The sequence below is a fragment of the Nothoprocta perdicaria genome, unplaced genomic scaffold, assembly GCF_003342845.1.
Source record: "Nothoprocta perdicaria isolate Ctin4 unplaced genomic scaffold, notPer1 scaffold_355, whole genome shotgun sequence".
Taxonomy (NCBI): domain Eukaryota; kingdom Metazoa; phylum Chordata; class Aves; order Tinamiformes; family Tinamidae; genus Nothoprocta; species Nothoprocta perdicaria.
Window position 1 is genome coordinate 194,004 of NW_020455594.1, and position 27,993 is coordinate 221,996.

A 27,993-nucleotide genomic window follows, 5' to 3' on the forward strand; every position below is an offset into this window, starting at 1 on the left:
GCCCTCTAATGAGCTTCCAGTCTTCCTTCCCCCTAATAAATAGCAAGTAAAACGTTTCGTTCTCCCTTCTGCACCTTTTCACATATGCACGGCACTCTGCTTCTTTCCATGTGTGGGTTACACACATGTGTCCTCAGTGCTCTGAATTTCCTTCTGGAACTGAAAGTCGGGGGCTGCAGCTGTGTCTGGGGGGGGCTAAGGCAGGGGGGAGTCTGCAGAGCTGATGTGTGCCTTTTGGGGGGGAGGGGGAGGGATGAGGGGGGAGCTGAGGGGGGTTATGCTCCACACTGTCCAGGCTGTCTTTACCCAGTCCTGCTGGACCCCTGATTACTTTCTGGGAGGTGTTGCACATTGGTAATAAAACTACTAGCGCCCAGCAAAGATGGGAGGATGGGGAGAGAAAGAAAAAAAAAAGAAAGAAAACCATTGAAAGCTTTCTACCTACCTATTAAAATGAGTCAGGCTGTGAATGCACAGACTAGCCTGCCCTCGCAGGGCTAGCCACTATGCTACAGTAAAATGTACAGGAATCAAACATTAATTTAAAACCCCATAGCAGTTAACTTGCTTGTCCAGCAGAGTGCTGCAATGCCCCGTGTCACCCATTAGAGCTCAAACGCCTATGGAGAGGGGGGCATTTCACGCTGGAGCCTCTAACCCACACAGGGGCTGGCCAGAGCCTGTGAGGGAAAGGTGAAGTGGTGTCAAGTGCCAGATTCTCCTTCATGAAGCTCCCTCACTAGTGCAGGAGATAGAGCCCTACTTTGCCACCACCTACCTCTGACCAGAGCAGCAACTGGGGCTTTCATTGCTACACACTGACTACAAAGCACATCTGTGCATGGAAGATTTCAGTGTGATCTCACTACTGAGATAGTAAATAGAGATGTTTAGGAGTAATTTCAACTACATTCTCAGTCAGCAAAGCAATCATTAATGGATTCCTATTTTATCCCCAAAGAGAGGAAAAGGATTGAGAAGTTCTCATTGGCTTCTCCCATCTGCCCTTCATACTCAGCTTTTACTTCCCATGTGGCTGGGGACATGCACGATGGAGCAGGTGAGAGGCAGTGATACCAGGTTACTGAGTGGGACAAACAGCAGTTCCTCTCTCCCTCCAGAGGGCCCAGGGGTGGGAGAGTTCCTGGTGTTGCTTTCTCGCGCTGCAGACGTTTTGTGCACACTCAGTGGGTCGGTGGAGCACTTACGCCCTCCTGACAGTAAGGAACAGAAGAGAGGGCTGCCACCTGCACAGGACTGTGTGGGCCAGTCCTGCAAACCCAACATGCCATGGTTTATGGAGCCTTGGTTTGCAAGGGTTGCCACCTCGTTCTCAATGCGGCGGGTTCATGGCGCCTTGTCCACGTTGCTGCTTCTGCTTCTGCTGCATTAACAGCTGCTCCAGGGCTGAAGGGCCAGGATGCATCATGGAGCTGGACCAGATGGACTAAAAACAAACAGTCAACACTAGAACCTTCTTGCTCAAGCAACCTTCACAGCTACTTTCCTACAGAAGAGAGTCTTTTTTCCTCTTTTCCTTTCAATACCTACACCTTGCTGATCATAAAAGGTGTCCAGACAGAGGCCTCTAGAGAAAGGCTCTCCTTTATGAAATTCATCCTCCTCCAAAATCCTTATTACCATAAAAATTCATCCCACATTAGCAATTATTGATTTTGGACCCGTCAAAGCAAGTGTTTTAATTTCTTCCAGTTCTGCCAACCTAATCCTATTCCACAAAACACAACAGCACAAACTGAAAAATGTGTCTTCTTCCACTGCGGGTCACACTTCCCACACTGGCTGCATAAGAGAATCTGCAGAAAAAAACCTTCCATTTCTGACAATGAAGCACAGAGAAATACTCTGCCTCAAGTCCATCTCTCCATCTTCCACCCCATAGATCGGCACCCMTTTCCGAGCAGAGCCTTCAGTTAAAACATACCTTCAGGCTCTCCATGAGCACAGCTGAGGAGTCCTCCAGAGGGGGACCCTGGGCTGGCCAGGTGCCACTGGGAGTGCTGGACTGGTGCCAGCTGCTCTCTGAAGACGAGGATGTTGCTGGAAGATAGTCCAGACCAAATCCTCCCATTGCTGTAACAGGAAAAAGGTAAGATAAATTTAACAAAACCTTTGTGAAATGCCAACGGTTGGCTTCCTGCAAGCCTCAAATCCAGCACTTGCCTGGTTTATCTGTTTTCCAGCGGTCTGCRATTCTCCTGTCTCGGTTGTCTGAAGTCCCAATGGGCCCGAAGTTGGAGAAGGGAACAGAATTGTGGTTATGGGTTGGAGGGGAGCTTGGCAAGCTGCTGGGGTTGGAGGAGTGAGGAGACTGGCTGGCTGGTGTTGAATGATCTAGTGGTTACAAAGCAAGAGTAAAAGGTCAAGAGAAGTGGTAGAATCCTCTTTATTTTTTGCTGTTACAAATTTTGCCATCAGACAGTTTTCTCAATACTCAGAATCTTTTTTTTTCTCCCTTCATTTACATGAGCACAAGGTAAACCTTCTAAGTTCTTCCAGGAGTCCCCAAGAAGGCCAAGTAGCCAAAGGGAGCTTCCTTATGGCTCAGTTCTGAACAGCCTTCCTCAAGCAACACTACCTCCCCCCCCCCCCACACCATCTCCCACCTTGACAAGCCTATAAAAATGACCTAAATCCTCAAGGAGTTTGCAAGTTTACAACTCAAACTGGTTAGTCCATGAATCCATGAACACGTTTTACACTTCAAAAATCTGAAAGCAGTTCAAATCAGTACCAGGTATTGAGCCAAGGGAGCAAGTATGGAAAAGCTTAACCAGAGACAGGATGAACAGCAAGAGAAAACAGGAGACTATATGGTCTTAAATGGGTGAAATGAGGAGGTGAAGAGAAAGCTGAAAGCACACAGTGCTGTAAGCTATTGTGAAACCCAAGTATTTTGCAACAACTTCTACTTCATCCACAACAGTTGTTATCTCTGGTTGATGGCACAAGTCTCATTATGACCCAGGAAGGCTCATTGTAAGAGATACTTCAAAATATTCTTATTTCTTAGTTTCAGCTAATTCTTTCCCTCCCCTCAGACTCTTCTGTATTTATTGTTAGCGTAACAGCATAACTACAACATGCTTGATATCTTCAAAGRAAATTAGTAAAGGAGAAGCTGGTTTGCTGTGTCACCTGTCTTAGAGTAAAAAGGCTTTCAGATTTTCCTCAGTCTTYAGTCTYTTTTTCCTCCCCTCCCTCCTTCTTTCCTCTCTTTGAAAAGTCCACATCATGAAGTACAGCCTTTCCTGCTTTGGCTGAGCAAGACTGAAAGCATAGGGATTTCTGAGCTATCAAAGCTCTACTCCTAAATACTCATTGGGAATCCAAGCTAAAGAGATTTCAGGATTTAACACCTCTGAAAGCTTATCCTGCTCAGCAACTTAAATTACAATTTAGATTCTTACCCTACAATAACTACTGAACCACTCTTCTGAGGATAGCTAAAGAAAAAAAAGTCTCATATTTTGTCAAGCAGATTTTATTTCCAATTACATTTAACTTGCAGTAGGTTCAGAACTAACTCATATCCTCTTAAGTCACYGCATACAAGAGAGAAAATACGAAGAAAATACCTGAGCTGGCTGGAAGGGATGGAGACCATGGAGTCCCTTCGAAGAGAGAATAGAGTGAAGTCTCCTGATGGGCAACTGAAGGAACTTCTGTTTTTGTGCTGGTATTCATGTTTTTCCCATAAACTTCATTGAACATGCTGCTATTTGGGTATCTTTCCTGCCAGAAATGAATTTAAGCGAGTTTAAGTATCAGTTTTATTTAAAACCCTAACAAGCATCTCCTCTAGATAGTATGAATCAAAATACTTGGCCAATTCCTTTCCTACTCTCCAGCTCCTCCTCCCTCTTTGAAGATTTTATTTCATACAAAGTCCACCATAGGCTTTATATGTAGAATAAGCTCTCCTGGCTGGACTACAAAGCCTTGAAGACCTTTAAATTCACAGTGCTCATAAGAACTGCATCAAGACTGTGCTCAGTAAATGATTGTTCCATTGCTCAGGTTAAAAACAAAGCAAAAGATCTAACCAAACAACTTTGAGAAGGACCTTAGAAAAAGCAGTCCAGGAATCAACAGATGAAAAGTTTCTGCAGAATTACAGCTTGGGATAAAAATTGAAAAAAACAAAAACCCTAATTTTCAGAAAAGGTAAGAGGCAAAGATACACCTTGCAGATATGAACTGAAGTTATGAGCAAGGCTTTCTTTCAAGTTTGTCTAAGTGAAAGGCTGCCGATTTCTGTCCCTACATACCTGGTTAAGGGAAAAGCCACTGAGGGACAGGAAAGAAGATGACTGGGACATCAGTTCTGATGGTTTTTCCAGCAAGGACTTCTTCAAAAATCAGAAAGGTAAAAGAAGAACAGTTAACATTCAATGTAGCAAACAGGAAAAAATATATGAYATGAAAAAGTGCTTTTCCTATATTTTTGCTTAAGTATAGTGGATGATACGAGCCAACAAATGAAGAAAATCAATAATTTCCATACTAGTCTAGGGAGCTAATATACTTAAAACAACAAATATGCCTGTTTCCAAACTGCACTCATAGAACAGCATTTCACATCTTAAGCTTGCTACTCTGCCTTCGACTGCTGCCACTGTCTGATACACTTAAGAGGGGACAGGCTTACTAATAAATAAAAAAGATGTTGCCTATCTCTGTATCTGTACAAAACCTCATACAAACCAGGTAGGATCCTTTCCTGTGCTCAGGGAACTACCTCACATCTCAAAAGAACCTCATAACAGAGGTCCAAAACTTTGGGGGTGTCACATTAAAGAGATACTACATAGCACAACCATTTCAYGCAGCTAAACCTCCTCTCACACTGCTGTCATTTCCAGCATAATATTTCTCAACTCTCTTCAGTTCTTAGCAGGATTAAGGAGCAATAAATACCATATTTGAAAACAGGTCTGTTTAGGGCAAAAACAGGCTCAGCATTGGAACAAACTGCAACAAAATAAGAAAGCTGGACTGGTGCACCAGCAATACCGAGGGATTTAGTTGCAGAGCTACAGATATCCAAGTACAACTACATGATCCAGAATTAAGGCTGTAATCTTTAAAAAAAAAATTAAAAAAACCCTTCTTACACTCATTCCAGCTCAACATGCTAGATCTTTCTAAAATTACTGATTAGATAACAAAAGCTTGAACTAGAGTCCTTCATTTCAGCATGGTCTTAATRCTGAGCACCTCTGCCCTAATCCTGTGAGCCCAAGAGCAAAAGCCGTGTTTGCCTGGTAAGCAGCTCCCAGCCTGTTAGATATACAGAGCGTCAACTCTGTGCTTGAGGGGACACGCAGAGCTCCCACCCCGCTCAGCCCCGTCGCACACACAGGGCAGCGGTTCCTTCCCCTCGGCAGCAGACAGGGAACAGGGACTGCGGGAGCTTCCAAGGAAGCTGTCAGGGAAGCAGGGGGCCCCTTCTGGGCACAGGCACCTCATGAGACAGGACTGGGTGCTGATACTGCTACCGGCTACTTGGAATTACACGTGAAATAACTGATTAGGCTGATTAGCCAGAGATCAAGTACAGTCAAACAGCTCTGCCTTTCTACTGATAGAAATTTGAAATGCTCATATTCAATGAAGATACTTGTAGCCACACAAAGGCAGCCCTACATTTTTTGGAAGTCATTTATAAATTCTGCAGCTCAGAAGACCTCTGGTTAGTGAGTTAGGAAGGCTGCAACACATAAAAAATGAAGTATTTTTCAGCCTGTCAAAATTCACTATATTTCTCCAAAAGCTGCTGAAAACTGGCCAGTCACTTGCAGTTTTYTTCTTTGCAATTTCTTTATGCAACTCTTCCAGGTGAGTTAAAAAGAAAAAAAGAAAAAAAAAAGGCACTATTTGAGTCTGATGTCTTCCACCTTGCACACCCTCACTCCTATTCCCAAGCCCATGCAACTGCAGAAGCCCAAGCCCGGGGAARGAGGGAAGCATCACCGAGTTTGCAGGACAATTGCTCTCATTTCTGAGCAAACACCTGAGCCGGGATTTGGCCCCAGAGCCCTGGGCTTCTGCACGCCACAGGCAGAGCCACCTCCCCAGGTCGGCCGAGCCCTCGGCTGGTCTGACCTGCRCTGCGGACATCAGCTCAACGGTGGCGGGCAAGAAGTGGAGAGGAGGGACAGGCAGCAGAAAGGAAACGTCACATTTCTTACACAATTCACAGAAGAAAGATGCCAGTTAGAGTGAGAAGCAGCAGTATTAAGTCAAATACATACAAAGAGGCTTCGTCCAGGAAGAGAGGCGAGAGGCCCCAGCAGAGCTGGGTAAAGATCAGGAGGATTAGAGAAAATCAGCTCTTCCTCCTCCTCCAAGGCAGCCAGACTCTTTAACAGGTCCGGAGGAAGCAGAGGGGAGCTCTTGGGGTCCTAGTGACAGAAACGAGCACCGTGAGACAACCGAAGGCAGAAAGGGCAAGAACAAGAGCAGKCAGGGAGCTGGGCTGCACACAAGCAGGGCAGGAGAAGGAGCAAGAGAGGCAGGCAAGTGCAGCAAGGAGGGCAGCATGCAAAGGAGGCAAGGGGAAGGCAGAGCAAGCGACAAGGCAAAGGTTACTTGGAGGGAAAACACTAAGTGCAGGAGTAAGCTGGGCACCCACCTAACACCAACAGGGAACACTGCATCCCTCTGCCAAGGAAATGGTACCAAAGTGGTTGGCAGTTGGAATTATGGAAGCACATGCTTCCCACTGCATCAACACCAAGCACTGGACCCGTTTCACATTAAAGGTAAAATAGTCTCAGTTCAGCTATGGAGAATGTGTCATCCCTTCTCTGCAATAAATTCATATTTATTGTCCTTGCCTTTAAAGAGAAATCATGTCTGCATTTCCCCTCCTCTTGTATAGTTTTAAACCTGTAAGACTTATTTCCACTGCTTGGGACCCCATGTCTATGGTCCAACTGATGGAACTGTCRGACACAAAGCCCTGCCATTCCTGGGTACAGGCTGGTCACACTGGTTAACTTGTGCGCTGCAGGAAGTGTCTGAAACAGAGGCGTCACGGGCCRGGCCTGTGCCCTGCTTGCCACACAGTAAGGCTTCCATTTCAGGCATGAGAACAGGCTAGTGACCCTGTCTCCATCTAAAGACCATTGCCTGATGTCACCACAAAGGCAGTCTCCTGAGCGCTGGCCAGCTTTGCTCCCACAGAGCAAGCTAAGGGAGCTCTGCTSACCTTCTGCAAAGCCAGAGTGCGTATAAAGAGGCATAGCTGAGCAAAGATTTACCAGGGCCTCTGTTTAACTTCGCTTATATCACCAAGAGCACTCTTGGATGACTCCATAGCTGCTAACATATAGCAGACTGCAGGTTTTCGAAGCTGCAASATGGAGCACACTCTTCCCATCACCCTCAGCTTTAGCTTCAGTCCAAGTATTGCAGCCTCGGCCATTCAAAACACAAGACATTATACAGGCACTGAGAGTTTAAAAGGGTAAAGACTAAAGGGCAATGACTGAACTGCAGTTACTTGCATAGCGTTTTTGTGTCTCATCAGGGGCTAGATAAGAATTGCTGCTAACACTGCCAATGTGAAGCTGCTCCACCCGCCAGAGTATCTCCACAAGAGGAGAGACTCACTACAGCCTGAAAGAGACTTGCACGGGGTTCTTCACAGCAGACCAGTGTCACACCGGTGCTGCATACGACTTACACCTACTTGCAACCGAGTTTTCTGCAGCCCGATCACACACACAAATCAAATAACAAGGTACTGGAGTTCCTGTTATCTCATTTACTGTTTTCTAGTGAATAGTCCAATATCCAATTCCCTAGTAAAACAGTAGAAGGTGGTTTGCATTGATCCACTTCAAGTTACAGAACATTCCTGAACTGGGGAAACAAATAAATTGTCAGGAATATGGGAGCCTTGTTGATTTTGATCATCTATAAAGCTGCTCTTTACCTCAAAGGTCATCCTGGAGACAGCATCCTGTTCTGGGCGGAAGACTCCTTGCCGTTTCCCCCTGCGGTCCATGCTCGACTGCTGCGCCATCACCCTGTTATCAGCCATGCCATAAGAAGAGTCCCAGTAATATTCCGGCACCTTGACTTCTGAGGGGTTCTGGTTATATGGCTCCATTGGAAAAGGCTTCATTTTTTTCTCCAGAGGCTGCTGTTGCATCACAGGAGGCTGTAATGACTGTTCAAACAATTTTAGAGGGTCCTGGGCCTGAAGGTAATAGGACTGCTTTACAGGCATGATCTTCCCCAGCGAGCCTTGGACTTGAGGAGGGTTCCAGAGCTGCTTTGACGAGTCTGTCTGGGGGTACTGAAGCAGACGTGCAGGCTTTTATCAGGAGAATTACGAACAATTAACGTTAGCTGAAGGCCTAGCTTAATTCAGACTGATATCCTGGCTAAATAACTACATTATTCACTAAAATTCAATCCTGATGGGCATATAATACTCCCTACTGAAGGCAACGCTTGAGCATTATCCTCACTGTAATCCACCTTTACTAAGTGCTGAACCAACATTTGCTACACCATACAGGTGGGTCTCACAGTCTTCCTTCTGATCACTGTCTGCAKGAAAATTCTCAAATATGACACGTACATAAAACTAGGTATGAGGGTAAGGGAATCAGAGTAACCCAGCTAGCCAAAAAAGGGTAGCATAGGTGAAGATTCAATCCTCATTCCCATACAGCAAATGGCACCTGGAAGGCTTAAGACAGAAATAGCTGAGCAGAAACACCTTCATTTGTTGCCATACACAAACACAGAGAAAGTAGAAACTGCCTCCCCTTCTTAATAGGTACCTCCTTCCTGGTCATAGATGCATAAGCTTAAACCCACTGAACTCCAGCTCTTTTTCAAAACTGCCCCCAAAAAATTACAGATTATAATTCCTTAATAAAGTACATACTGAGYGTTTTCCTTTTTGTTTGTTTTTTGTTTTTTTTTCTTCAAGAAAGGTAATTTATGAATTGAATTAACTTTAAAGTGTCTTGAACATTGTGAGGCATTCTCAATGAAGTTGAGCACACCAGGTTCTTGGGTCTTACCTGCTGGAACCCCGAGTGGTGCGGGGGGCTCTTCCCAAGGCCCTGCACAGCCTTTGTGGGGGACTGTTGCTGCTGTTGGGCCAGCGCTTGCACCTGTAGCTGGCCTGCAGACTGTGCTGTCGCCTGAGCTGGTAACGATGAGAGGGGTTGTTGGGTGGGAGGAGGTGTTTGCTGAGGTCCCTGGGTCATGGGCCCTGGTCCGGAGGGCCGCTGCTGGCTGTAGGGAATGTGGGACTGCTTCCCGGCTTGCACCTGGTTGCCCGCAGGCGAGTGAGCGGTGGGCTGCAGGAAGGTTCCTGGGACAGAAACGCCGCCTGGGAAGGTGTATCCCGTGCTCATGGAGAAAGCCACGGGTGGGGGGACAACGTAGGTTGGAGGTGGGAATCCTGCAAGAGATAAAAAACATGCCTTTAACCATGATTTATGCCTCAAATGGCTCCCTAGACAAAACATTCAGGATTATTTTCTCTTTTCACCTTTAAAACATGAGGACAAAAAAACACTAAGTACCATTTGCATACAGGCAAGATGTTGGTTTTCACCTTCACAAGTATATGGCTACAATCATGGGGAATTCAGAGTTTGGTCACAAGTTTTCCWGTCATTCAGTGACATTTGTGCTACTGAAAGACGGTGTCAAGTCACACGAGACATGTCAGGAAATTCTCCTCTCTCTGCCTTATCGCACCTTTTCCCTTCATCACTGTGTGACTTTTTTGATGGAGAACTCCCAGAACTCCCACCCTCTCAAACATATTTTCAGACATTAAATTTCTATAGTGCTGGACAGAGAAGCAATAAGCAAGTCTACTGCCTCTCCTGGGAGGATCACCAGTCTTTGGATTAATTTAAATAGAGGCAGAGGGCAAGCAAACAAATCCTCACATCTGCAAGATAATTCCTTTCCTGTAGTCCACATTGGAAAGCTAGGTGTGGAGGGCAAGCTCTAATGCTTATTCTGCAGGCCATATTTTATTTCAGCCTTCGGACAGGGAAGAGGTCCCTGTCCTATATTGAGCAACAATAAACAGCAGCTGCAGAGACTCTTTGGGAAGATGAGACTTGCAGCTATTTCTGTGCATAAAGACAGAGCGTGAGGTACAAACACTTTATAACAAAGTGGGGAACATGCAACGAAACAGCAAACACCACTACAGAAATTACACCTCTACAAAGGAAACTGAGCTGTAAAGAAGAAAGCAGTTATGACTGGTCCTTCATTAGAGTACTATACACAGAGAATGCTTACTCCTGAGCTAGCACAAGAGTTTGTCATGTTTTGAAAAGCTACAAAAATAATCCGCTGTGAAGCACCTTGATCTCATACCTGCCATTTGAGCAGCGAGGTGGCAGGCTTTACAACAAACCTCAATTACAAAGTACGAGGAATCTGACTTGTGTTGTTTCAGTTCTGCTATGCTCCTTCTTTACTACACAGCAAAATACTTAACATGAGAAAGCGCATTCACCAGAACAGTCACTGCCTTGTGTGACTACAGTAACTCATCACAGACTTTTTGGCAGTCAACGGGAAATCACACTTGAGAAAAACCCAACAAAATACCTGGTCGGCTGGGCAGGGGAGGGAAAGCTCCTGGGTGATGAATGGGGATGAACTGGGAACTGCTGGCCTGACTTGGAGTCTGAGTTACAGGCGTTTTCCTGGCTTCAGACACTGGAGTTTTCCTCATCTCAGTCTGGGACTTTACCTGTTCCAAGAGAAAGTGACACAAAYTCAGAATTTGTTTTTTGAAGTTGAACTTGCAAATTATCTGTGAGGTTATTTTCTTTGCCCTAAATAGGTGGAAGAGGTCTGGAACACACAGATCCAGTTTTTATTCTCTGACTTTAGGCAAATCACTCCACATTTGCTTGGGTGCTCTTTGTCTCATAGAGGCACTATATGGATATCTATGGAGAAGACTGCAAGAGGCTCCTTCTCTAGCAAGAGAGGAAAGCAGACATCAGCTTCCAGCAGACCATATGAAGAACTTTTGCTACTTACCATGCTGCTCAACTTGTACTTTAAGGAAGCAAAAATCCAAATGCTCCTCTTTTCTAGGGCACTGCTTCAACCTAATTCATGGTACTTACCTGTGGCACCTTAAAAACAGGAGAAAAAAAATCTTCCTGTTATTACCAGGCAGTTTTTTCAGCCTAACTCAAGTGGTGCAGTATGGGCACAACCCTCCACATATTTCAAAATTCTTTTGACCAAGAGCACATATGACATAGCAGAAGTGCTTAACYTGTTGCAGTTTGCTGTGCAGCTCCTGTGTGTTCTATACAAGGAGCTGCACCAGTTAAAGGCAGAGAGAAGAAGGTAAGGTAATGTTTACCTGATTCTGCTGCAGTCTGGGTCTTCCTGGAGAGGAAGACAGAGGGGAAGACTACTTTCCCTTTCTGTTCAGCTCGGCAGAACTGCCTGGAACGCAAGATGAAGCAGGCAGGAAAAAGACAGCAAGCAAGGAACCCGGGCAATACAGAAAGCACCCGGGGAGCAGCCCGGAAGCCAAGCCTCAAAGGTGATTGCACGAAAGGGGTTTTACCAGTGATGGAGGTTTAAAAAGAAAAAGAGCATAAAAATAGACTATGCAGTTTATTTCAATATTGAAAGCTATTGGACTGAAAGGATTTAGAGGGTCATTCTTTCCTGCAAAACACGTTGGTAAAGGGGTAGATGTATCCAAACATTTTCTTTAGTCTTCCTCAAGTAATTCTCAGTTCCCCCGTTAGAAATTATAGAAGTGTCATTTACTTTTTGTGCTTCATTTAGGTGCTGTCAGAGTGAGGGTTTTTTTTTTTTTTTTTTGTGTGTGTGTGTGTGTGTGTGTGTGTGTGTGTTTTTAATCCCTTGCTAGGAAAAGGCAAGAGACAAATTCCCTCCGCAGGCTTTGGCTGATGCCAGGTACCGTGAGTGAAGCAGCAACCCCGGTTTCCCCTCTCGTGCCAGTTCTAGTCACTGGCCACCTTTCCCCTCCATCACAGTCTGGATATTCAACACTTGTGCTGGCATAATTCACTCCACAATGAACCAAACATTTTGTAACACAATCCAAGAGTTACACATTGGTTTTTATACAAATGTCGCAGAAGTCAAAGACATTTTTCTCACAAGGGGACAAATCAATATTACCAAGGTCACATTTGTTGTTAGCAGGCTTGGAAAATAAGTTCATTAGAACTATTAACCCTCCTCTACCCATCACAGTGCAGTACAAGCTAAAAAGAAGTGGCCTGAGAGTAAGTTTTGACTACTACTGGCCTTTACTGTAACAACATCCTTTATATTGTAAGGATGTTATCAAGGCATGAAATTATCTATCAAAATGTTGCCATCTCTTTATTACATCTGGATTAGTATTCCATGAAACCAGCATTTCACCACAGTGGCATGTTAAGGGTATTTTATTTTAAGCAATTCTGTGCCCCTTAGAAAATGGAGAAGCAACTTAGGCCTGACTTYAGTGATCCTGTGCTGATTATGTGCTGTTCTTTATATTTTTGCTTTATAAGGTAGGAACTGCAACATTTATAGTGTTTGCAGTGTTCAAGGGGATGAGCTATAGAGTAGAAACATTTGAAGAGCCAAGAAAGGCCAAAGTAGAGCAYTAAAACTGCCACTTGTGTGGAGTATTCCCTGGCTTCTCCTTGCAGCACGGGAAGCAAGATCTGCAGCAAGGCTCAGGAAGGAGGGCCATTGAACTACGCAAAACCAAAAGGAATTTCCTTGTGTCGGCTACCATAACAAAAAAAGAGCTGACAGAACTAAAAAGACAAAATTTCTACTCAATAAGAGAACAGGAACAACTAACRAAGTCAGACCAAAATACACTACAGTCAGGTTTAAAATAAGCCCTACAAACACACACAAAAAGTTAATCTTAGGATTAGCAAACTCCTAATAAATTCTTAAGGTTAAAACATTTTTCTTGGGGCGTTATGGGGGTAGGGAAGAAAAAAAAAAAAAAAAAAAATCACACTTCACAGAAGAATTTTTCAAGCCCAACTCCATAGGTAGCTTTGCAAGACAGAGGCCTGAACCATAATCCCAAAAACTGGGAATTATACTCAGGCCTGCAGCCTCATACCACAAATAAAGGAGAACCTACTGCCTTAACTCATCTACTTAAAGAGAYCGGTACCTGTCATGAATGATCACCACATGGCTTCTGTAGGCTACTACTTCTCCCCACTCTAGCACTCATGCAAAACCCCAGTCTTCTATCAGTCAGATCACACAGTCATTTCAGACCTTCCATTTCATAATGAYGATGTTTGACAGGAAATAACCAAGAGCAGAACAATAAGAAAGATCCGAGGGTCTAAACAGCAGAAGCCAGAAAGACCGACAGAGCTGGTTTGTCTAGTGTGAAACAAAAACCACAGCACCACAGGCCTTCAAAGAATGGCAAAGAGTTAAGCTACTCTGACAACCTGATGAAGTAGAACCAGGCTTATGTGGTGGCAAGGACAATGAAGAGCATTAGGAAGCATTTTCTACTTGCAAGAATGGTGAAAAACTGAGTTTCTCTAGGGAAACAACAGGATCTCCACCACTATCACTAGAAGTCTCCATCTGTCCCCTGGCAATGGCTGAGATACAGCCAGTCATGTTCAAAGGAACTCTGAAGTTCTCTGCTCTCATTTACTGCAACTCTGTCCCATCACAACAGAGCATAGCATGCCAAGAACATGAATAAAGAATTGACCAGGTGAGCTGTGTTAGTAGCCTGGATTATCTCTGGAACAAAAGCTAGAAGCCTGTTTTAAACTGCTGAGATAGCAACAGAGTCACTGTCATGACTCCCTACCTTCCCTTTCCTTCTCGCTCCCTAATAACCTAAGATAACATCAAGGGAAAGGCAGAGACCACAAAACTCACTAATACTAGAAGCACATCTATTCCAAAGATCTATTTTTTCCTGCRTGGTACATGTGCTGCAGAAATACCCAAGGGACCCAAGTGAGAACTCAACCGGCCCCAACATCGTGCCTAAGATATAGAATCCCTTCAATCCAAGGCTTACCTGAACTGCCACGTTCTGCTTTCCCGCTTCCTGCATTTTATCCAAGGGGCATTTCTTGGTCTCATTCTTTCTTTTATTGTTATCCTTCTTTCCATCAATTTTGGTGGCTACTATTCCTTTGCTATAGTCCCTTCTCTCCCTACTGACATCTTTAGGAGGATAGATTCGCCCTTGCTCTCTGTTTACTTCCCGTGGCTTAATGTTCTCTTTGAATGTGACCATTGGTTTTTCTCCTGCATCACARTTGTTGTTTAGACTTCTGCCAGTGGACAGAACTGATTTGAGTCCAGGGCTTCCATCTGTGGATAGTGGCTCTGCAATTGATGTCTCCTGCAAGGCAAGACTCTCTTTGGCTTCACTAGGATCCTCTAGTATTAACTCCGGGATTTCTGTCAAAAACAACAGCTTTCCCACCTCATTTTCACACTGAATTAACCTGAAAAAAAAAAAAACAAGTAATTGAACAGTAAATAAAAACAGGTTTTCAGAGAGACATATCTTCTCAAGCTACAAAAGCAGAAAGTCAACACATTCAACATGCATCTCAATGGCAATGACTAGATGTTACATCTCTGAGCCAAGGGCTCTCTAGGTTGCTATAAACATTCATCACAGCRCTCTAGCTACTCCTTTAAATTCTTTTTTCACTTCTCGTTTATGTTGCAGGGCCTTATTAAATACAAGGCTTTACTCCAAATATAGTCCCTATTGAAAAGAGATTGCAAAACCGCATGCTGGCCCAAGGAATGTTACAGTAGCCTCATCAGCATCTCACATTTGCATCATACCTAGATGCTCTGTAAAATAATGAGAAAAGGAGTTTTTCTTTGGCATCTGCAATACCCAAACTTACAGCTGCAACTAAAACACAAAAGCCAGTACTACAGATGTGCAGTTACCTTGGTTGGTTATCAGCAATCCATTTGCCTGTGAAGATCAGACGCTGTTGCCGTATCCTACGTTGCTGCCCTTCCTTATCCCCTGTAATAGCCTGGTGGCCTTTTGAAAAATCCAAGTTCCTAGTATTCACACACAAGAGAATAACATTAATTATACAGTTACCATCTGCAAAAATAGGTAAAGAAACATGGCACAGTTATGGATGTCCAAATTATGGACTCAATCACAGAATCACAGAAAGCTTAAGGTTGGAAGGGGTCTCAGAGGTCATCTAGTCCAATCCCTCTGCTCACGCAGGGTCACCTAGAGCACATTCCTCCTCCTCTTCCAGTAAGATGTGTCTATATTAGAGAGGCTCTTTCTCCTCTCTTACTCAGTGACTTTAAAAAGAGAAAAAAAAAAAAGGGAAAAAAAAAGCTTTTATTTTGCATGGTGACCAAATAAAAAAAATGAGTGGACATATCTAGTAATTAGTCAACACGTGTGCATGCTCATTTATTTCCTCCTACAGTTAACGGTCAATAATGTTGACACTCTAACATGGAAACCATGAAACTTACTAGGTTCTGATGTTAGGTATAACAGAAGAACACAGTGAAAAACAGAACAGAAAGCAAAGCAAACACTCATCAAGTAGTTTTAATCTAAAAAAAAGTAATTTCTTAAAAGTTTCCATTTCAGCTTACTGATCTGAAGACTCCAAAGAAGAGTCATAAGCAACATTACAATTTTAGTTTAACCCACTTCAGAATTTTACTGGACTGGCATAGTGTTCCTTTTGAAGAGGAAAACAGGTGCTGAGGCCCTATGCTCTTTATTACACCTTCAGTCCATACAGGTGTAAGGATCCATAAATAAAGTTCTATAGGGAAGAGGTGAGGTCAAGGTCTATCATAGTCACACCAACAAGAGTACAGTTTCCTTCACCAACCTGAACGAGGGTCTCAGGGCCAGGAATCCTTGCAACTCAAATTCTTCTGGAAGAGGGGTTGCTGGTGAATAGACAGCAAACAGCATAAGGAAAGCACAAACACATCAAGAACAAAACCAAAGGAGACAGGTCAGTAAAGTAAAACACAGTAAAGCCTTTTATTAACATGGWCTACTGTAGTGGCCCACCTGAAATCTGAGCAGTCCAAGAATGACACAATAGACCAAAGTCTGCTCAGTGCTCAAAAGCATCATTTGCAAAGTTTTCACGAGCATTATAAGAGGGTTTTATTGCTCTTTAACTGCAATTCCCCACATCAACTAAAAACATCCTTTCTACTCCTTCACAACACAGACCTGAGGTCCTTACCATTACTACTGGATAGATCTTCTTCATGGGGCTGGAAACTGTTCAGAAGAGAAATCAGCCAGGGCCATATGCTACAAATCAGAAGACAAAAAATATTGACAGTGAAAACTACGAAGCAAGACCTATTCACCTCACCAAGTTAACACCGAACTCCTATTCTGCAGCCACAGCTTCCGTTAATCCTCTGATTCCAAATAAAAATAATGCTAGTCTCTCAGGTGACAGGAAAAAGCTCACTTTCTTGAGCTATTTACTATTCAAATGGTTAATCTAAGTTACCTTGGAAACTTTTTTTTATTTGCAGCATAGTGTTCTGTATCCAGCAAGTCAAAACGCATACTATGAATTTAATTAGACAGAAATATGACATGACAGGAAGCTCAGAGCACCTGTTTGCAATTCATGCTTTCCAATTAAAAGCTGACTGCTCTCAGACAGAATAAACAAATCTGTTCAGAAGCAAAACAATTTAATTGATACAGCTGTGCTAAAGTACTTTTGTTCTGCTGACATTAATAGAGTAACCAAATGCAAAAACAGCTACTGGAGAGCTAGGAAGGTTTAAGTAACGGGTGCAGTCAGTAAGATGATTACACTGGAGACTAACTGGCAGTCATAGTGTCTTGCATTGGTTATATCAGTGGATGAAGCAGAAAAAAATGGAAATTCTTTCCTAAAGCTCTGGAGCAATTACACTGCTGCATATTTGGTTACCATTAGCCACCACCACTAGGCTACACAGTTTCTCCAAAAAGCAGCCCCAGAAACCCTACCACAACAGTGATGTGCCTGTGCTTATGTTTCAAGACCTCCTCCTTCAAAATTCAAATAATTTGTTGAATCGTGCACCAGTAAAAGTCGAGATTTCAATGCTGCCCAAGTTGCTGACTTGAGTGAACATGAGGCAAGCACTTCCCCCTACCTCAATAAAACTGGGAAGAAAAAAAAAACAAAAACAAAAACACACCACAGTTACAGAGACTGGAACAAGGTTGCCTTCAGTAGTAATGCTGAAATCTGACCCACTAAAAACAGATCCCCTAATCCTTTTTTTTAAGGTAGGAAGTGAACCTACAGCCAATCAAGACAGTGAATTGGCTCACATAGCACCTGCAGGGCTCATGTTTTGTTTCATCAACTTTTTACCATACTGCATTCCCTACCATTTTGGTGCCTGTAATGAAAAGCTAAATGGATAGTGATGGGAAAACAGATCCTTTATCAGTCTTTTACCTTATGCAATTATAATTGTATCAAAAGAAAGATTAACACTCACTACCGTCTTTCATCAACTACTGCCTCCTGGAAAACACTGGGTCTGAGTTTCAGCCAGTCCATTGACACCTTCACAGCTGGAAGAGGATAAGCAGCCCCAGAGTCCTCCTGGTAGTCATTCTGTAAAGGACACTTGCAGAGAACTCCAAGAAACGACACTGGAAACAGAATACGGAAAAATATAACATGCCATCCCACACTTACATTTTAAAATATATATACACACACACACGTATATATGTATGTATATGTATATATATATATATGACCAAATAGCCTAATAAAATACATTCCACTCACAATAGATTTTTTTAAAGAGCTGTTTAGAACAAGGCAGCACGATAACTTTATCTTAAAGATTCTATTAGAAAATCAGTTTATCTTTCCATCCCCAAGGACATAACTCTCTACCATGAAGCAGTTAATGTTTTTCTTGTTTTGTTTTAAAGGATGACAAAACAAGATAGAGTCAAATCACTTCAAAAATTTAAGGCAACAAAACCAGACTAAAGAGATATTTATCTAGTCATGTATTAGAAATGGTTGCCTCAACTCTCTATTGGCATTTTATCCATTTCCCCAGACCATCAGGCAAACTCTAACTCAGTGCCCACTCAGCAGTGCTCATGTGTCCATTACGCTAGATGCTGACAGCATGTTACTGGTGGATAATAAGAAATCACTTATAAAATATAGAAATGCAAAAAAAAATAAATTAGACCTTATACTTACTGAAGAGAGACAGTAACTGTGTCCAGCAGAGCTGCTCATCCTGGCTGTAGCTGTGTTGCTCTGTCTCATTGCTAAAGTCTCGCAGGTGATGGAGTTGGAACAGGTTGATAACAGTAATATGGACTAACTGCTGAGAATTGAAGGCCTTTTGGAATAACAACCTCTGTAACAAAGACATGGGTGCCAAGTATGTAGCATTATATGGTAAAGCACACACATGAGAAGACTAGGAGTTATTACTGCACTGCTCGTTCCAGTCCTGGAGGCAGCACTTATTCTAGATAAATTTTTTTTCAGGCCACCTCTAGCACAACCGCACAGGGCTCCCCAGCAGGACATGGGAGGTTACCCACTGCTGAGCCCAAAGATTTTGTTTGCATACCAACTCATACACGCAATGAAGCAATMCTGCTGGGAACAGTGCTTTTTCAGCCTGACTTCAATGCATAACCTCAGCTTTTCCACACAGCTCCGAGAGCTGCAGAGATGTATACGTCATGAGCAGTTTTCAGTCGTTCCAAGAATTGCAGATATTGGGTGGCAGGTTTTACATAAAAGATTCCAGGAAAAAAACTACTGCCTGGTTGTGCATTAAAGACAAATTTCATATCCAGCTTCATTGCCACAGAGCACTGTGGTTGACAACAATAGCACAAGCTGTTTACAAGCGCACTGCACTAGCAGGGCTGTAAAGGGCATCTGGTCTTTCAGAATTAAAAAGAAACTTTAATACTTACTTTGGAGCACTAAGAAAAGAGAACTTAAATCACAACAAACATTATATAGAGACAAAAGGTAGGCAGGCAAGTCAAAATATCAGAAAAAGTTTTGAGCTTCCTGTTAAACTTTGGTTTTTCTTAAACACATAGGACACTAAATCTAGAGCACTAAGTACAACAGCTCAGGCTTCCAGTGCTCTCAAGAGCAGAACTGTGGACCTCGCTGAAACCTAACCCTAAGTCTGTTCTCCTTACTCAAAGTTAAAATGAGTCCTAATGTCATTTAAAAATAAATTAATAAATCACGATCCACAGTACATCCATACTCAACCCACACAAGTCAGAAAAGCTGCTATGTAATAAATCAAGTCTTATGTTCCACAATATATACAAAAAAGTTATCTAAGCAACAAAGCAGAGGTTAATTAACTCAACTTTAACACCCAGTCTCACACCAAAGAAAATCTTATTTCGCACATGCCTGAGCAAGCACATCATTACTGATCCTAACTGTCCTRGAAAAACAGCATTTGCTCAACAGTCATTATCAGAAGGAAAAATAAAATAACAACAATAATAATAGTAATAAATACACTCATATACACACAACAGACAACCCATCAGTGACAAAATCAGTGCTTGAGCAGCTGGCATTCAGAGTTCTTAACTCACAAGTAGTTCTGCTTTTATATTTCAAGGACTGTTTCAACCTACTTATAATAAACCAATTCAAGGCAAATATGTAAACAAACTCCATAAATAAGATTTCTAATTCTTGGCATTGCCAAGATCCATTTCCCTTTAAATTTGTAAGAACATCTACTAAAAGCTGTTTGCTGTGTTCAGCCTATCCCTTGCTCCWGCTCCTTTGCCACAAACAAGCTTTTTGAGAGCAGTTTTCAGAAGGCGTGCAACACTTAATGCAGSACTCACTTCCATACCACCCTGTATAAACATCTTCAAAAACTCTTTGGTTTAAATCCTTGCTACATTGTCTACCTTAGTGAGCTGGCTATATAATTAATAGGTACTCCTGGATTTTCCAGAGGAAACATTAGTTCTGAATAGCTCCAGTCTATGCACAAATTAAGGCTGTATAGGAAGACTGCTTTTAAAAGCAAACCACACACAGGAGATGCAAGTTGTCTGAGGAAGATTAAAAGCAGTCTTAATAACCAGTGGGATGAATGAAAGCCATCCAAAAGTAAAGTTCTTAAGTTCTTCAGGCAATTTAGCCTAGACTTTTCGCAGATGATGCAAGAACTTTTCCACAGGTACCCAGGAATCATCTGAGCTAAAGAGCAGAGAATCAAGTGTGGTTACAGAGCCTTCCTACATCTCCCCAATACCTAGTGACACATTAAATGAAGAAAAAAAAATTCCAACTACCTTCAGAAGTCATTAGAAACCCATTATTAGCTGCCACGCAACCCTGCCATCACCGGCTGCCTGAGCTAGCTCACTGCATTTTAACATGTTATCAGTCTGTAATTTCAGAACTCCGTTGCTAAAAATACTCTGTGCAGTSTATTAATTAATACATTGTTAGAACTAACCTTGAACTGCTCTTCCAGCTTTTCTCGAAGAGGGGACAGCTTCTCCAAGCTCTTACTCAGGTACACATGACCATGGAATTTAATAAACGCCTTGATGAAGTCGGACACACTCCATCGAGTCTTCACTTCATCACGACTACATTCAGAACACAAAGACTTAACTTGAGTCTTTGGAAAGAGACACAGTTGCACATAAAATCATTTTTTCATAAGAAAGTTCAAGGAGGGAGAAATGCTCGCTCCAGGCTGCTTTTCATGCTGGCACAATATGCTTATTGCTAATCACATTCAGGAGTGTTACCGATATAAACTGTTCTTTACTCCAAACACGCATAATGACATTGTGACTGGAAGGAGATCAAGGACCTTATATTGTGTTCCCAATCCTAAATATGAATGCTTCTGACAAGGGAGGTAAACTGGGAGGAAATCTGCTCCATCTTACCCAAAGAAAGATAAGTCATACTTAGTCTTACCTCTCCAGTGCTTTAGAAAGTGCTTTTTGTAAGTTAGTGGAGGCAGCTGGGAAAGGAAACTTCACAGCAATGCTTCTGCAGTAGTAGAAAATCGTGGTCAAGTGGTCTCCTTTTGAGGAAGCTAGAATAGCCAACTGATTATAAGGCTGACCTAGGGGACAAAAAGAAGACAACTTGCCATGGAGAGAAGTCTGCACACTTGAAAAGGGAGCAAAAACTCCTAAGATAACAACTAATTTGCTCACATTTTCACCCACTTCAGTACCACACAAATTCAGAAGCTTTTTCTTTTTAAGACTACAAATCTTTTAAAGATTAGACAACCAATAAGGCATAAGATTTTATCTAAAGATGATAGTGCAGAACCAAACATCTGCCACCAACATATTCATGAGTATCTATCCAGACAAAATTCAAAACTCAATCTTGACTTGYGATGCATATAGAGAATAGACTATGGAGAAAATCATAATTATGAATTTCTCCACATTTTAATTAAAGTGCATCTAACTAAAGCTGAATTACAKATTTCGTCAGCCTGGCTTGTAAGTGTTTTTTTACTTACGACTACACACTACTGTTTGGGCCACTGTAGCCCAACAGCTAAAAGCTAGATGTCTGAACAAAGCAAGTTTTAAAACTGCATATTTTAGTAGCTCAGTACTAGCTACTAAGTTTTAGAAACTGGCATATGAACAAAGAACAAAAAAATGCAGCTGGTGGGTAAATTTTAGTTAATTATATTTAAGTACGTATAAATATAACACAGCATAATGGTAGCACTAGTARAATCTTAGTCTAAAACTACACTTGAATCTGTTTTTAAAACCTTTACAAAAATGGAAGAAATAATATAGATCAGGCAAGCAGTTTTTATCCAAATAATCAAATGATGGATTAGGCTTTATTTGGAGGATTTTTTTAGATTAGAGGAGGTTTAAAGAAAAATCCAAGTTTCCAACTGTCACAAAAGAAAAGCCAATGCCTCAGATCTTCCTTCGGAGTTAGTGAAAAAGTATTCCAGACTCACCATTGGAAGGGACAAGCTGAGCTGCATGTCTGTAGTAAGACTCTGCCTGGCTGGTCTGATTCCTATAGCGAGCTAAGAGAACACAAAAACAAGTTTAGGAAAAAAAAAAGTTTTCCTGCACCTTGAAGAGCATACCTGAAGATCATTTTACTATTATTTTAGAAGTAAGCTTTAAAGGAACAGTAATTATATCAAGCAGCACGAACATTTAACATGCTGAATTTCAAGGTGGTTGTTTTTCCTGTTCAGATCCTACTGCCACAGCTTACCAGTTCTCTCTTAGAAAGACATCATGGCAATAGCATAGCATCTAAACACCTACAAATTCTTTTCATACCTCTGTGCACTATCAGCAACTGGATTTACTTTTACATTACTAGAACAGCAGTTGCAGATTCCCATAAAAAAATGGAACTTTGGACAAGACAGCCCTCCGATCTAAATCGGCATGCAAAGAAATAAACCTATTGAGCTTAATGTAAACTAGAAGCCTCCAAAAATGCTGGATTTCTCACCTTCTCTTTTGTATATAGCTGATTTTACAGTAACCTTCTCAAAGGGGAAGTAGGCTAGCCTGCTGCAACAAGTTTCTGTAACAATCCCCAGTTTCACTATGCCTACCAGCTACAACATGACTCCACAAAACACATGCTGGAAGCAAGCAACTCTAGCAAGTCACTAGAAGGTTATCCTTAAACCCCTCTCTGCTTTAATATGCACCACACTAAAACAGTCCAACAGGATGGCTTTCCAGACCTTTCCGCCTGCAACAACCACAAAACATGTGGTCAGTCACTAATTACAGGAGACCCACTTGGTGTAACAGTTGCCCTAACAGATTTCTGTCAGCGAAGGCAGAATATATAGGCAGAACTCAAAGTCCTATCTCTTTTTGCTTCAAAAACTCACCGATATCTCCAAGGTGGACAAGGCAGTGCTGGCAGATGTAAGAGCAGGAGCTGGACTGCGGCTTCACAATAGCGCTGGTGTGCATCTGTTTATTGCTAATGATTCCCAGCTGGGAAGACTTCACACGACAGGGCAAGTCTACATTAAAAACTGTGCACAATTCCTGTAATAACTAGAAAAAATAGGTCGAGTTTAATAGTAGTTATAAACAATAACCACAAAAGCATTAAGAGTGTATAATGAATCTAAATGTGGGGGTTTTTTTTGGGGTGTGGGGGTGGGGGCGGGACGGGTAGGGGAGAATAAACAGGCTATCTTTAAAAGAAAAAAAACAGTGTGTTTTATAGTTAGATGAAGTGACAACATCTCCAGGTGATAGGGGTAGGAAGAGAGAGAAAGGAACAATGTTCATCCCCCAAAGCAATTTGTACCACCGTACCACCAAGAGAAAGAGCTAATTCTGACTTACGGTTCAGAGAGAAGCTTGCACAAAAACAAATCTGCAGGCAATATTGGGCAAAAACAGTTAGCAGTTTGGTGGCTGAACCATCCCACTGCACTGGTTGCCCAGACAGCAAATATTTGCGTTAAGTTCCATAAGTTTCATCAGGCTTGTTCAAGSAACAAGAGAGCAGCTACTTAATCAAATATTTCAAGAGCTGATCCAAGAAAAATCTTGACTTGGCCTTTCTAACCAGCACTTCTGAAGTTTTCCTTGTAGACTACAGCATATAGTCAGGAATCAGGACTAGTTTTTATGACCATTAAACAAGAGTAGCTGCCATTATATGTCAATAAAAAAATATAAATAATTCAATTGTATTACACTTAAAACTTGAGACAAAATAGACAGACTTCCTGCAGCCGTGAATATACTCAACTGTCAAATAAAATTGACTTGGGATAGAGTTCCTATTCCAGATAAAAGTATGAAAAGTCCCAGGCTGACAAAGAGATGGGTGTTCTCTTCATGCACGTGGCTGCAGCAACTTGAAGACTGCAGGAAACAGTAAAGGTCCCCTAAACTGCCATGTCAGAGGTGTCAAGTCACCCAAGAGCTCCTGCTGTCTACGTAGGGGCAACACGGCATCCTTGCTCGTGGCAGAAAGGTTTGTCACGCTGCTTCTCTTTTATACAGGGGAGGGAAGATAAAATATCTAAAGTAGATAATATCTCATAGATGAAAGCTGGATAAAAGGGAAATGTGACATCTTCCAACATGCCGAGCTGCAAGATTTCATGCTCTCCTTCAAAGGAGTTATGTGCACAGGCCCAGCCGTGCATGGCAGGCAGCCAGGCGACACGCCATTGCCAAACTAAAAACGCCACACTTAACATCACAGCGAGCAGAGACRTGACGGCCCAGGCCATGGTGCTGCACTCAAGAACAGCAAAACTTCTGGATACATTGCAGGGAAGAAAAACGCCTACACAGACAGTGGTGGAAAGTCTGGAAAGTCCTTAGCAGCCATGCTGCGGCCTGCCAAGCCAGCTCTTTCAGCAAGGAGCATTCAGAAAAAAAACTAATGCCCAAGGCCTGGACAGGCTCTATCTAACAGCACAGCCGAAACTAGAGGCTTCTCCCTTGAGCTTAAATTAAAAAAAAAAAAAAAAAAATTAAAAAAAGAAAAGGGAGAGAGGCTGCCTTGCATGTGCTTAGTGTCAAAGCCAGAAGGGAAGCAGGCAGCATGAGCCACTGTGTGCACTGCAAGCCAGTAGAGAGCCCTGCTTGTAGGGCTGGGAGACTTGATGACAGAACAGCTGGGGAATTCTGTTATTAAATGCAGAACTAATCCTTTGAGACAACCCCCAATCTTACTTCCAAGTGTAACTGTGGTGGGCACTAAGGTTTTGCCAAGTGGAAAAAAGCTGTATTTATTGTAGACAGCGCTTGGAAAATATTAGTTTAACACTCAACAAGATCATTAGGAATTATGAGAACACAAAGCAAAGTGTTATATGCCAGCACAGAGCCACGTAGACAGTTCGAATTCTACACATAGTTCCAGTTGCTCCAGAGTAGAATCAAGAACAACACTGAATCTTTATCTTTGCTAACAGGAGAAATTTACAGAAAGTTTCCTCCATACAGGGAAAGTTTCACATTTTCCAAAATGAAAAGGAATTATGGCAACAAGAGTATATTATAGTAACGAGAAAGAGAATGGGAAAATTTAGAGAAACGGTAAACGATAATTAAGAATGCAGGGAAGTCACTAGTTAACAATTCTACAGTGTTGCAGAGATCAGAGTAAATTCATTCAAATGAAGAGAACTAGTAGCTATGAAGCAAGATGATCCTGATACAAACTAGCTCAAGAAGTTCTCAGCAAACTTGCAGTGAGAATGCAGAAGACTATAGCAGAGGATATCACTCTACATTTTCCTGATTTCTTCTGTTCTCTTCACAGCAGACTTGTCAAGACACAGAACACGAGGTTAAACTCATCCTATGCAGTGGGTTTTTAAGACTTTGAAGCAGATGCTACAGAAGGGAACTTTTATGGCTTCCACATTTTGAGGGAGTGCCAAGACAACTACCAGATTCACCCAAGTTTAATGTCAAGCAGAGGCTTCAGCTGATGAAAAACATTACAGTTCCTTAGATGTATCCTGCTGAGAGCACCTGTGTTAAAGTGCATCAGTTGCTCCACAGCAGTAATGCTAGGAGAAAAGATGAGATTTGATCTGCCTAGTAAACTGATTCTTGTCTTTCCCCAGATGAATACAACAGTTCCTTGTGTCCATATAGCACAGGAGCTCATTTCTCATAAAGTATCAAAACATAACCAGTTGCTAGAACAGCACAGAAGATCAACAGGACCTGCTCTCCCTTCCACATCAGGCAAAGGAATCACAAGCAAGACACGCTTCATAACTCACCTGGGTGTAGAAGCCACTAGCTGCCTCTAGGAACAGAGAAAGGTTCGCCTGAACTTCGCTCCGATTCGGATTTGCTCTATTTTTTGCTTGACCCTGTAGCGTAGTGATCTGATTTTTAAAAGCATGATTCCAACTGAAAACAAAAGAAGAGTTTTCCTTTTTATTTTGGAAATGTCTCATCATGTAGATAGTTCTCTCCCATTGCCAGGACAGGGATTGCTATTGAATTACAGAGTATTAGACACAGAGATGTATTCAAACAACACTCAGATTTAAAATCTTAAAAAGAGAAAAGCCACTTTCCCCCATCTCTCAGAGCTGGACAAACCAATTCTGATACTGGATAATAAATGCTACAATATTGTAAATATTTGTTCTATTAACTGTTCAGATCTAGGCATTATAGCACTGAAAAAAAATGAGATGCAGGGTATGGAAATCAGTTAAGAGTCACTTGCTCTGTCCCTGCCTCCAGGAGCCGACTCTGACATCCTGCTGGTCCTGCTTCCCTCCCAGCACTAAAGCAGCACGTGCTCCTCTTAACGAGGCCTGTTACAACACGTCTGTATTTTAAACCAGAAGGGCTGCACTTGCCACACCGAGAGGCTCTGTATGAACTTCCCCTGCTTCTTCACCCGTCAGAAGTGCTCTCGTAAAGCACTCACTCCTTCTTCCTCCCTCTGCCCAAACCAAGCTCAGAGCTAAATGCATAGGTCCTGGCAGCTCTTCCTGCCCTTACACCTCGCTTGAAGCTCCAGGTCAGCACATCAGGAGAACGTTCTCCCTTCTGTTCCCACCCTCCTCCCAGGCCAAAGGCAACAGATGTGTCTTTCCTCTTTCCCTTCTATCTTGCTCATCCAAAACCACTCCTGCAYGAAACGGCTGCTGCCAACTGCCAGGGGTAAAACCCTTATCTCTGGAATTCTCCCCACCTATTCCAGTAACAGTATCGTGTTTCACTCACAATACAGCTTCAGCTTTCATTTTAAAGGGAATAAGACAGTCATTTCATAGGATGCAACTGCTGCGCTGGAAGTGTTGAGAGTTTCCAGCTAAACAGCACACACAACACACATAMGTTTACTTAAGTACTTACAGGTCCTGCTCCACCTTTTTATCTAAAGCATATTCCAAATCAGTCACGAGCATTTTCTGATATAAGTCCTGTAGAGCCTGTCTGGATGTCCAGACTTCTGCTGGACCCAGCTTTGAATCTGGAAAAAGAAAACAAAAACAGAAGATACAACTGGTTTTGTAGTGTACAAATTTACAAAGTTATTTCTAAACTGACAGTCCACTCACTCACCAAGTGAGAGAACATAGCAGAGTATAAGGTACCCCAAAGCCAAACATCCAGTTTAATAAGAGATTTGGCAAAACCTTGAAATACAAGATGCTGTGCAGGCTCTATAGTCCTTGAACAGAACTGAGCACACTTGGGCCAGCCTAGACGGCTCAGGGATTGAGCGCCAGGTTCTGAATCTGGCGCTCATAACTCTAATGCTTGGGGACATGTGTGGATTCACTCACTTCTGCACTTCTCAAATCTTTAACATAATGCACACACTTTATATATAGTCCTTACGAATGGCAAGCCTAAGTCACACAGAAGAAAAACAGGAACCAGGTACTATGAGCTACATCAGCTATGCATTAAAGGCAATTACCTGTCATGTCAGCCTTCAGGACTTCTGCCTGCCTGTAAGAAAGCAATAAAACAAGAAATCAGAATCTGATTAAAAAATAATGCAGTTATACTACAACAAATTAATGCAACAGTGAATACAGAAAGTGGTGCCAGCCCCTTAGAGGCTGCCTACAGCCTAAGCTAGTGTATTTTCCATTCCTACAAAGTGGGGATTGGAACTACTTTTTTATTACAGCACGATCTCCTCAGCTATCCTGTCACAATGTCATCCTATCAAATGGGAGTTTAGAGTTCCCCTCTTTGAATTAACTCTGAGTAGTGGCACGTGAGGAAGGTCACTCTGCCAAGTACCTTCAGCATCCGCCAGTTTTGTTGCATGTGCTCCGTAAAGACCCAGAGCTAACATTATGGATCGAGGTGGCTCTGGCCCACTTGTGGGGGACTGCATTTCTTCAAAAATCAGT

The 27,993-nt window shown here is 42.5% G+C and overlaps 1 protein-coding gene across 2 annotated transcripts in view; it reads right to left on the bottom strand.

Moving 5' to 3' along the window:
- Window positions 1–305: 305 nt before the first annotated feature.
- SMG7 (SMG7, nonsense mediated mRNA decay factor) overlaps window positions 306–27,993 on the bottom strand; it is a 35,067-nt gene continuing 7,379 nt past the window's right edge. The window contains exons 3-24 of one of the 2 annotated variants that reach the window (XM_026044228.1): window positions 27,549–27,580; window positions 26,978–27,095; window positions 25,882–26,014; window positions 22,999–23,170; window positions 22,090–22,161; window positions 21,060–21,210; window positions 20,584–20,719; window positions 18,309–18,471; window positions 17,581–17,734; window positions 16,302–16,372; window positions 15,933–15,993; window positions 15,001–15,120; window positions 14,102–14,537; window positions 10,636–10,780; window positions 9,072–9,457; window positions 7,967–8,332; window positions 6,279–6,428; window positions 4,293–4,373; window positions 3,600–3,756; window positions 2,185–2,355; window positions 1,946–2,094; window positions 306–1,447 (exon numbers count right to left, since the gene is read on the bottom strand). In XM_026044228.1, the coding sequence (XP_025900013.1) occupies window positions 1,334–1,447; window positions 1,946–2,094; window positions 2,185–2,355; window positions 3,600–3,756; window positions 4,293–4,373; window positions 6,279–6,428; window positions 7,967–8,332; window positions 9,072–9,457; window positions 10,636–10,780; window positions 14,102–14,537; window positions 15,001–15,120; window positions 15,933–15,993; window positions 16,302–16,372; window positions 17,581–17,734; window positions 18,309–18,471; window positions 20,584–20,719; window positions 21,060–21,210; window positions 22,090–22,161; window positions 22,999–23,170; window positions 25,882–26,014; window positions 26,978–27,095; window positions 27,549–27,580 (3,538 nt within the window). In that variant the 3' untranslated portion in view covers window positions 306–1,333. Of the gene's footprint in view, window positions 1,448–1,945; window positions 2,095–2,184; window positions 2,356–3,599; window positions 3,757–4,292; window positions 4,374–6,278; window positions 6,429–7,966; window positions 8,333–9,071; window positions 9,458–10,635; window positions 10,781–14,101; window positions 14,538–15,000; window positions 15,121–15,932; window positions 15,994–16,301; window positions 16,373–17,577; window positions 17,735–18,308; window positions 18,472–20,583; window positions 20,720–21,059; window positions 21,211–22,089; window positions 22,162–22,998; window positions 23,171–25,881; window positions 26,015–26,977; window positions 27,096–27,548; window positions 27,581–27,993 lie in introns of both variants that reach the window. The other variant, XM_026044227.1, reaches the window with a different exon arrangement.